This window comes from Nannospalax galili, unplaced genomic scaffold (assembly GCF_000622305.1).
Source record: "Nannospalax galili isolate Female #2095 unplaced genomic scaffold, S.galili_v1.0 scaffold1274, whole genome shotgun sequence".
NCBI classification, from domain to species: domain Eukaryota; kingdom Metazoa; phylum Chordata; class Mammalia; order Rodentia; family Spalacidae; genus Nannospalax; species Nannospalax galili.
This window is the reverse complement of record NW_008334662.1, coordinates 78,681-89,759: the sequence shown is the minus strand read 5'-3', so window position 1 is coordinate 89,759 and position 11,079 is coordinate 78,681. Positions and strand designations below refer to the sequence as shown.

The 11,079-nt window shown below is 52.0% G+C and overlaps 1 protein-coding gene across 1 annotated transcript in view; it reads right to left on the bottom strand.

Moving 5' to 3' along the window:
* The window catches only part of Thra (thyroid hormone receptor alpha), a 26,925-nt gene that overhangs the window by 13,118 nt on the left and 2,728 nt on the right, over positions 1–11,079 (bottom strand). The window contains exon 2 of the mRNA XM_008829426.3: positions 1,152–1,512. Coding sequence (XP_008827648.1) covers positions 1,152–1,204 — 53 coding nt within the window. The 5' untranslated portion in view covers positions 1,205–1,512. The remainder of the gene's footprint in view (positions 1–1,151; positions 1,513–11,079) is intronic.

Sequence of the window (11,079 nt, the reverse complement as noted above, 5' to 3'; positions counted from 1 at the left end):
GGGGGGGGGGGGGACACGACACCTCAGGCCACCTAGGCCCTAGCTGGGTTTTCAGCAAGTACAAGGCTCATAGTCTCTGGATGTAGTTTCACAGACAGCCACAAGGTGGCACAGAGACATGGGGGAGGGGAGGCCGAGAAGAGGCATGCCGCCGCCGTGGGGACTGGGAACCAGCATTCCTGCCTTTGTCCAAGACCTAAGGGCAGCCTCTCCTAGACCCACAGAAGTCTGGGCTGGGAAATATAAGGGATGCAAGTGATAGTTCCACAGGACAAGCCAGACTTCTCGTAGTCTAGCGTGGGATGACGTAGGATGAGGGCTTTGGGGGAAGGAACTTACTCAGGACCCTACCTGTAGGACCCCTGTCCACTTTCTCTATTCCTCCAGGGAACTAGTCTTGGGCCTAAGGGCTTTGCCTGGCCAAGATTCCAGCCTCCTGGCTCAGGATCTGATCTCCTAGACAACGGCCAACCACACTACTCCCCAGAACACCCCCACCCCTACTCTTTCCCTGGCCATAGGCACAAGCTGTACCCAGCTCTTAGGATACCATGTCAAATGGGAAGGTACCACTTGGAGCTGATGGGAATGGCAGAGACCCTTTGGGTTGCTTTAGGGTAGTACAGATTAGAGGGAACCCACCCCTAGCTGTGTGTGTCACCCACGTGTAAGCAAAAGCTTCATGATTGACCATGCACTTCCACTTCCTGGGAGGAGCCCCATGCAGTGCCTGCCCTTGACCATGAACAAGGAAGAACATGTGGGGTTCCCAATAGATTCCAAAAATAAGTGTGGGCTGTGACCAATAGTTATTGGTGCCTGTACCCGGAAATGTCATGTTATATGCACTGTGGCTTGTGGACAACACACTTGTTTGTGGTCAGATAGTGGATGGGCTGGTAGGGAGAAGAAGAAAATAGGCCATTGGAATCACACATGCTCAGATGAGGGCAGCAAAGATAGAGGGGATAATGGGGATTTTTGAGACTGCCCAGCACCAGTGAGGAAGGGACCACGTGCCACCTGCCTGTAATGACTCTGCTCTCTATAATTTCCCCCTTCAAGTGGGCATCAGCTCTCTTTTTCCCAGAAAGGTACCCATTCCTATTGCTAAGGGCTGGTACTACCAAGTTGCCAGACCCATTCATTACCTGTTCTCCTCTGGGTCTGACCCACACTCCACCTTGCTTGGCTTCTGTTCCATTCACTTCAATTCCATCCAGGATGCCCTCCAGCACGCCAAGAGACTGGGGTGGGCACACTGCCCCCCCCGGCACGCCCACAGGCCACCCACCCCCCACCACCCAGGCCCTAGGGCACAGCACCCATGGTACCCGCCTCAGCACTTGGCCTTTCACACCATGCCCTGCGCCCCAAAGAGGGGGCAGGTGGTGGGAGGGGCCAGGGAGTAGCAGGTGGGAAAATTAGGGGGGGCAAGCTGGGTCAGTGGGGGGGAGGGGTCCTGGGTTAGGGGCTGAAGAATCTTCAGAGTCTTGTCCTGTCCAGAGATCCCTGTAGAGAGAAGAAAGAAAGAGGTAGGGGTAATAAAATACCATAGGGGTAGGTGAGTGGGCAGTTCTTTGGTGGCAACATTTGGGCTTTCTGGGGCCCATAGCAAGATGGCAGCAGGTGTGGAGGGCAGGTACAGGAATAGGACCAGAATAACCTTGTATAACAGCTAAAGCAGACAAGGTTGGAGAGCCACATCCCAAGTCCCAGACACAGGGAGGGATGGAGGGAAAGAATGAGGTCATCTATGCAGCAGGTAATAAGTCTCAGTACTCACATTCAAACAAATGCCTGGTCCTTTATGAGTGTCTATTAAATATTAGCTATTATTACCACCCTTTAACCAAGATTTCCTAAGACATATCAGTATTATAGGGGATTGGAGACAAGCATAGGGGTACCCATAAAAGCAGGATGGGGTACAGGGACACCATGCAGAGATTATGAATACCTATGTTACTTTTTTTCTTTTTTTTTCTTTTTTTGGTCTTTTTGAGACAGGTCTCCCTGTAGCCCCAGCTGTCCTGGAACTAGACCAGGCTGGCCTTGAACTCACAAAGATCTGCCTGCCTCTGCCTCTCAAGTGCTGGGATTAAAGGCGTGCGCCACTATGCCTGGCATTACCGTCTTTTTAAAAAAATATTTATTTTTATTTTATGTGTATGAGTGTTTTGCCTGCTTGTAAGTATGTGTACTATGTGCACGTCTGGTGACCATAGAGGCTAGAAGAGAGCATTGAATTCCCTGGAATTAGAGTCACAGATGGTTGTGAGCTGCCATGTGGGTGTTGGGAACCAAACCCAGGTCTCTCAAAGGGCAGCCAGTACCAGCTGGTCTGGAATTATGTAGATCAGGCTAACTTTGATCTCACAGAGACCCCTGCCTCTCCCTCCCTAGTGTTGGGATTAAAATTTTGCACCACCATAGAGCCATCTTTTTTTTTTTTTTTAAAGCCACAGAGCCTTCCCCTCCCTGCCTCAGTGCCTTAATGGAGAAAGACAAAGGAGAATGGATCTTCCCTGCTGTGGGTCCATTGTTGATGCCCCAAACCTGGACCCTTAAGGATTTTAAAGCCTCTCACTGGGAGTCCCAAATTCTGCTGTCCAGTTTAAGGATAAGAATTAGCTGTTTTAGATGAGCTGCCATCTACCTGGATGGGAAAACGGGAGGGAAACTAACATGTGTTGTTGACTGAATAGATATGTGCCTTCTGAAGGGGCATGAGAACTCTGCAGATGCTAGAGCCAGGCATGCCTGTCATTCCAGCACTCAAGAAGTAAAGACAGGAAGAACAGGCATTCAAGGTCATAAGGTCATCTTTGGCCACATAGTCTCTGTGAAGCCAGCCAGGAACCCAGGGCATTTGACACCCTCTTCTGGCCTCCCTGGGCATTGCATGTAGACAGAATACAGGCAAAACATTCATATACATAAAATAAAAATAAATATGCACGCCTTTAATCCCAGACTTGGGAGGCAGAGGCAGGTGGATCTCTGTGAGTTCAAGGCCAGCCTGGTATGCATAGCAAGTCCAGGCCAGGTGGGGCTACATGGAGACCCTGTCTCAAAAAGACAAAAATAATAATACTAAAAATAAAAAATTTGGGCTGGACATAGTGGCACACTCCTTTAATACCAGCATTTGGGAGGCAGAAATAGGCAGATTTCTGTGAGATTGAAGCCAGTCTGGTCTACATAGTAAGTTTCAGGCCAGCTGTAGCTACAGGGAGACCCTATCTCAAAAAACCAATAAAATAAAATAATAAAAATTTAAAAACTTAAATTTAAAAAAATTTAAAAAAAACCTTTGCAGATGGAGCCAGGTTGACCATATGTGACTATAATCATAGCCACTCAAGAGGCTGAGGCAGGAGGATTGCCACAAGTCCAAGGCCAGCCTGGGTTATACAATGAAACTCTGTTTCAAAAACAGCATAACATAAATTAAAAAGAACTCTCCAGAGGAGGAAATTGAGTCTCAGAACCCATGGTCACCCCCTCAAGTTCAGGCAGCTAGGAAGCTGGTGGCTCAGGGATTATAACTTCACAGCTTGGCTCTAATGCTAGGCTTACTCTGCTACTTGGAGCCAGGGAAATGCCAGACCAGGCTCCCACTCCCAGTTCCTCTGAGCTGCCCCTCTGACCCTGGCTGCAGGCCTGTGGTGTCCTGTCTGCGTGCATTCAGGCAGGTGCAGGCATATGGGAGGGGGACAAAGGGTGCAGTTCCCCACATACAAGTTCATCACGTGGCTGCTGCACCAGAGACCTTGCTTTGGGCCCCCTGCCCTACCCTCAAAAGCTGATAAGGAAGGAGTCAGGGTGAGAGGAGGGGGTAGAGATAAGGCAGGGCACTGGGCAGGGCCAGAGGCAGCAGGACAGGGCCTCTGTACTCAGGCAAGCCTCTGAGGTGGAAAAAGAAGGAGGAGCACAGAAAAGTGGCACATTCTATCTCTGACACCCCCAGGCCAGGACTGGACACTGGGGGCTGGACAGGAGACTGGGGGCGGGGCCGGGGTGAATGGGGAGCCTTAGCCCAGGGAGCCTTCAAGAAAGTAGGTCAAGTTTTTCTTGGCTTGTGGAGAAATTCCTGTTATAAATTTATAATGGCATAGCCAGCCCTAAGGGGTGGAGGTGGGGGAGAAGAAGTAGTGGGTGGGGATGCCCAGGGCTGGGCACTGGGGCCTGCTGCTCTCAGCCAGAACAGAGGGGCAGGGGTGAGGGGTACTGTGGGGGCTGGGTTGAACAATAGAGGCTATTCTGTTCCCACTGCTGTACCCAGCAAGCCTTCATTTGGTCTGTCTGTCTGTCTGAATCAATCTCTCTCTCTCTCTCTCTCTCTCTCTGGGTCTGGGTGTCTCCCTCTCTGTGCCCCCCTCCACGGGCTGTGCCTCAGTGCTTGGCACACCCTGGCTGCGGTGCTGCCCCCGCCTGTCTCCTGCCTACCTGGCACACAGCCACCACTTGTTTACAGAAGCTGGAAAAATCCACTCGCCAGCCGGAGGCCCAAGTGCCCCCAGGGAGGGGAGGAGGCAGACCCAGGAGTGGGCAAGCAGAGAGAGGGGCAGCCCTGGGGAACAGGCCTTGGGGGCAGGCAAAGAAGACCAGGGTGTGTAGGAATGAGTATTAGCAGCTGTGGGCAGGGCCTGGCAGGGAACCCCAGCCGGAGCCACTGGCATGGGAAGCTCTTGCCACAGGCCATAGAGCTAGAGGTGCCCCTCCCCCCACATCCCACCACTACCAGTTGCTTCAGGGCAGACCTGGGGAAATGCCAACCTAAGCCACCCTGTTTATTTCCCCTCTCTCCTCCCTGGCTCAGCCTTAACTCCAAATGTGTCTGGACGCTGCCAATGGTTTGCACGTGCCCATGGGGAGGAGGGGCAGGGTCCTTGTCTGCCCCACCTCTGTGCTGGGCTGAATGTGCCCTAGTGCCAGTCAGTGGTAGCCCAGGCTATGGTTAGCCCCTCACAGTGAAGGACCAAGGTGCTGCCCTCACTTCTTAAGGCTTCTTGCCTGGTACCTAGCAAGAGTCCAAAACCCCTGGGAACTCCTGAAAGTCTCTCCAGGGATATATGTAGGCCTCTAAGGCTACACAGAGCCCAGGCAGAGGCCCAGCATGTAGGGAAACACAAGCCATGTGACCTGTGTTAGCTGTGGGTAGGAAAAGGTTAGTGCGGAAGGGGGATGCAGCATGGATAGCCACCCTGAAAGGCTCTCTCTCCTCCTCCTAGAGTCCAGCTTAATATTCCCCAGCTCCTTCTTGACACATCCCTTGCAAAGGGGAGGTTCAGCTCCAAAGAGGCAGAGGCAGTGGAGCTATGGGACTCAGACACTCAGTTGGACAGCAGGACAGCAAGACCCACCTGTTGGCTGGGCTGGCCACCCACTCCCTCTTTGTCAGATAAGAGCTGCTGGGTGGCAGTGTGGGCAAGGAGCTTGAAGAGGGGGAAGCATTTCATTAAGCTTAAGTACTTCTGCAATGGGGGGACAGGGACAAGAAGCCAATGCGGCATCTATGGGCACCATGCCAGGTTCCCACTGCCTTCTGTCCTACTCAGCAGATCTGCGTATCCCTGAGACACCCCCAAAGAACTCTTGGGGTGACCAGCAGGGACTCTCTATCCCTAGCCATCTATCTAGCAACAAGCACTATGCACATTTCTGAGTATCGGAGTTGGGCTTTGGCCTCACCTTCCTGGGGCCCCTGAACTTTGTCCTTAATGCTTTGAAGAAAGCCCAGCCTTTCTTGTCAAACACACACACACACACACACACACACACACACACACACACACGAGGAGCAGTGGAAAAAAAGGGAAAAAGGGAAGAAGAGACGGGTAAAAGGAGTGATAGGAAGAGAGGGAAAGAAAAATGGAAGGAGGAAAGGACAAAGAGATGGGCAGGGTTTTAGAGCAAGGGATGTCAAGGAAGTAGAAGGAAAAGGGAGAAGGAAGCAATGGGAAAGGGGATGGGTGAGGTGAGGTGAGGTGGGAAGGGCAGATAAAGGGAGGAAAAGCAGATGAAGGAGGGAGACAAAGGGAGAAAGGAAGGTAACAAAGAAAGATGGACTGGGGGTGCTTCTGCCCTGCCTAAGTCCCACCCTATGGAGGCTGGGGGAGGGGGGGAGTAGGAATGGTTTCCACGGTGACAGCTGGTTCTTGGTGGCCTGGCATGTAGGCTATTAATAGTGCTGTAGATAGGTTCACACCTCCCTCTCCCCTTCCCCTCTGCTTGCTGCTAGAGTGGGGGGAGATGCCCCCCTCCACTCCCAATCATCCTGCATAGATACCCTGACTCCACACCATGGAGCCAGGAAGAATGATGTGGAGGGACTAGAGCAGCCACTATAGCCCAAACATATATGGGCATGCACAGGCAAATAGGCATCTGCAGACGTGCCCAGTGCCAACGCAGGCTCCCACAGGCAGCCACCAACCCAACAAGTGGCTGGTTGGGGGAGGAGGCCTATGGCTACTGGGGAGCTGTAGCAGCAACACACACCCCATGTTGAGGGACAGATGCATCTGCAGGGCCAGGGCCTCTCCCTCCTTCCCCAGGGCCCCCAACCTTGTTACATTCTCAGGTATGGATTGGGCAGGGTTGCCCCACCCAATTCTCTGCTATCCTAGTGCCAGGAAAGACTGAAGGCGGGAAGGCAGGCACTGTTTGGCAAGTGTGATCTGGCAGAGGAGTACGCACAGACTCAGGCACAGTTTCATAGGCATAGGGTGTGAGGGAGGCAGCATCTCTAGGGTTCTTCCTAGACCCTCGGGAGATACGATTCTAGAACTCAAAGAGCAGTGACCCAGAAGTCAGATCTCCTTAGCTACTATGGGGCCTTAAAGGCTAGGGAATGGGAGATGGGGGTTGGGGTGGGGGATGTACATAAGGGGGAGACTGGTTGCTTAAACAAAGGATCCTCCCTGCCCCCCCAGAATATAACAGGAAATCCCCCCCTACAGGTTGAAGACAGAAAGATATAAACAGCAGCTCAATCTTGGGCCAGATGCCCAGTACTAACATCAAAGACTGTGCTCCCAATCCACTCACCCACCTGCTTCTCCTCTTCCCTCTCCCCCAGTCCAGGTTAATTCCATCAGGAATCAAGTTGGGTGCTAGGTCTAGGGGCATCTCTCTGGTCATGCCTAGCCTCCACATCCAGTGATGGATGCATGTACCCATACCTATCCTCAAAGTGTTCAGCCCCTTTCTCATCAGCCGGCAGAATTTCAGGGCCACTTTCCCAATTCCCTTCAGGAACAGAAGAAGGGGATCCAAGTAGCCAAGAAGGCGGAATTAGGAGCACCCCCAAGCTGGGCTTGGTGCATTCTCCCCACCCTCCCCCAGCAGCCAGCTGGTAATTGGAGCTGGGAGCTGGGGCAGCTGAATGCTGGAGGCATGAAGAATGTCACGGGGCCAAGGTGCTTGCTGCAGATGGCATCATGGGCACAAGGCTTGGGGGACTCCTGCACTCCCTCTTCTAAGGCAGGAGAAGTTGCCTGTCAACCACAGGAAGCATCACCTAGAAAGGGAGGCGGTGGTGGAGGGGGAAAAGAAAGGCAGGATGTTCTTCTAGGCACCCCAGGGAGGTAAGAGCTAGCCCCCACCCAGTCAGAACTGGCAGAGGAAGAGGGAGGGAGGGAGTGGAAAGCAAGAGAGGAGACACAAGGGCGGGGGAGAGGGAGGGAGGGAACAGAAAAAGGAGAGTGGAAGAGGAGAGATTAATGCTAGCTTGTGTGTGTGTGAGAGAGAGAGAGAGAAGAGAGAGAGAGAGAGAGAGAGAGAGAGAGAGAGAGAGAGAGGAGAATAGAGCAAATGCAGCTGGGTCTCCCGCACACACACGGACACGTGCAGACTCACACACTCACCCCGCATGCGCAGAGCTGCAGGACTCCAGTACCCGTTCCAAGAGATATTCAGAGCCCAACCCAGCCCACACATGCACAAAAACGCTCTCACATGTATGCATGCACAACACACCCACTCACTGATGTGTATGAAAATGCTGATAGCCACCAAAGCCTGTCCCTTCCCCCTTCCCCTGCCTGGTAAAAGAGAAAATGAAACAAGCAACCAGAGCTTCAGAGCCAGAAGCCCATCTCTTCTTTATAAGAGGAAGAGACGAGACGGAAGAGGAGGAGGAGGAAAAGAGGGGAAAGAGGAGGAAGGGGGAGGTGGAGGAGAAAGAGGGAGAGGAGGAGGAAGAAGAGGAGGAGGAGGAGGAAGGCTGGGTGCTTGGCCCAATCACTACTCTTTGCCACTGCTGAGGGGTGTGGCTGTGCCTTTCGCACCAACTGGTAAACTCCAGCCCTTGTTCTGCAGGTCAAATGCCCACCTCCAAAGCAGAGGAACAGGGCAGACTTTCTGGGTACAATAATACTGTTCTGTTTCTCTGTCTGTCTGTGAACTTCTGACCCCTCTGCACATCCAGGAAGGAGGTCCCTATTGGTACCCCAGCTCTGGCCTGTCAGGTGAAAGAGCACGTGTCCCACTACACGAGAGTCACAGATGTCTCGGGTGTGAGACGGAACTGTCTCCAGGTACTGGTGGCACGTGTATCCCCAGCCTGGTATGTGCCAGCCTGGGGAGGAGAAGGGAATCCATCCTCAGGCACTCTTACCATGCCAGGCACAATACATGAGCATGAACATGCTAACATCTTGCCTTATCTTTTTTTTTTTTTTTTAACTGTAGTGCTAAGGATCAAATTTAGAATCTCATGCATGCCAGACAGTGTTCTGTCACTGAGCCTCACCCCACATCCAATTTCATGTTTTGACCCTTACCCTGAAAGGTAATACATAACAAAAACCCAGGCCCCAAGTTATACAACTGGTGAATGGCAAAATCCCAGCCCCCAGCTCCCAGCCAGTATTCTTTCCACACAACACACCTGCCTCCCCTAAGAGGCTCCAAAGTTTCCTAAGCACCTCTGCAGCCACAAGAACTGGATTTGAGATCAGATGGTCTCTCACACCACAGGTTCCAAGTCACTCCACTAACAGACATTGCCCATCCATTGTCCTTGCTTCACCTTGAAGGGCTGGAGCTGAATAGATGGGGTTTGAGGGAGAGGGGACCCTGATCATCAGACCCACAGTGAGAAAGAGACACCCAGGGCAGACCTAGGGTCTCCAGGTACCATGTACACCATGCTGGTTCGATCTTAAAGTCTCGTTTTCCTCCCTTTTACTAGTGGGCCCTGTGTACAGGGGAGGGAAATCTGGCATCTATGAGCAAGAGTTGTTAGGTCCTGGGTGAGGGATGGTAGGTAACTGGGATGATAGGCCCCCAGAAGGAAAAGGTGCACTGCCCTTCTTCCAGAATCCTCCACTAGGCTTGGGGAGATGGCACTGCTTTTTTTGTTATCTCTCTCATTGCCAGCACTCAGACTTGTCCCCAAGAAAGATGCAATGATGCCCAAACATTCATGCATGAGCCTTTAGCTAAGGAGGTGTGTCCCAGGCTAAGATACCAAGGACTCCTTTTCAATAAAGAGGCGAGGGTCAGAGGAGGAAGGGCAGAGGGGCCTGCTGTAGGCTCTTCCACACATTAGTTCTGACTTGCAGAAACTCATGGGCAAGAGAGAGGGGATGTGAACGGTGAAGAGGCTAGAGATCGGAGACACACTATCCCCCACCCAGTTCCATTGCCATTCCTGTAATGTTTAGGAGACCCACTTCTTTACCACACTTCTTCAAGAAATCCCAGGGCCCTCAGGTTACTTTGCCATTATAACAGCTAACATACAGCTTGGCAGGAATCAGGCACATTTTGGGGTCTCGATATGTAGGCAAAGCTAGCTTAGAACTCCTGGTCTTCCTTCCTCAGCCTCCCCAGTCCACGCCAGGATTATAGCCATGTGTTACCACATGTGGTTGTAAAGTAGGCACTTTAAAAAGCATATATACACATACACACACACACATATATATATATATATATATATACACACAAATGTGTGTGTGTGTGTGTGTGTGTGTAGTTTGACACAAGGTCTCTTGTAGCTCAGACTGGCCTCCAACTTTCTATGTAGCCAAGACTGGCCTCAACCTCCCCATCCTCCTGCCTCAGTCTCCCAAGCATTTAATATATTTTAATACCTATAAATGTCAAAAGCAAAATGAGGTAGATATTATTATCTCTAGTTTATGGATAAGGCAAGAGGGAAACTGTCTTCCTCTCAAGGTTAAAACTAGCAGGAGGCAGAGTTAGGATTCAAACCCAGGCAGCCGAATGCCAAAGCAAAGCAAAACACAAACAGCAACTACCAAAAATCCTGACCTTAACCACAACAGCACATGACCCACTAAAGGAATGAGGACTGTTGCCTCCTTCTTTCCTCTGGAGACGACAGACCTCAGTTTACCCCTCTGTAGTAACCTATGGATGTTCTATGATGGAACCCTGGTGCCTCCTGGGCTTTGGCTCCCTTGCACTAACAGTTTCTGCTCAATTCCCTCCCTGAAAGAGCCATCCTTTTTGTTCTCATGTGTGGGTGCCAGGCCCTCCCTCAAACCTGGTACAGTCTAAACAGCTGTACCTTCAGAACCAGGCCTAAGGCTGGACAAGGAAGACACAGCTGTTGGGCATCTCTGAGGTGGGTCTCAGATGCTAAGGGTATGGAGAAAGGCTATCATGAGTCCTGCCAACTCCTGCCACTGCCCAAGGGGGCCATGCCTTTCCCAGGTCAGTTCGGGGAGGAGCCTCCTCACTGGCTTCTTGGAGAGCTGCAGTCTGCACACAGAGTTCTCCCACAGAACTGATCCCCTGGCTAGAGGGTCAACACAGGCAGTAGCTGATTCCCCTTCCTTTCCCCATTCCCAGCCCCCAAAACTTGCTGGCCAGCCACAGCTGCAGCACTAAGGAAGCGCAGGATGTCCTGAGCAGCCAGCTGAGCGCCCCCCCCCCGACCTCCTGCTGACCCCAGAGGCAGGCTGGGCGGGGCAGAGAGCCGCAGTTTGAGTATTCACAACTGGAAAAGTATGAAGAATGTTGCTGCCAGTTCCCAGCTCTGGGAAAAGAACTGTGGCAGAAACAGACAAGGGGAGAGAGAGAGAGAGAGAGAGGAGA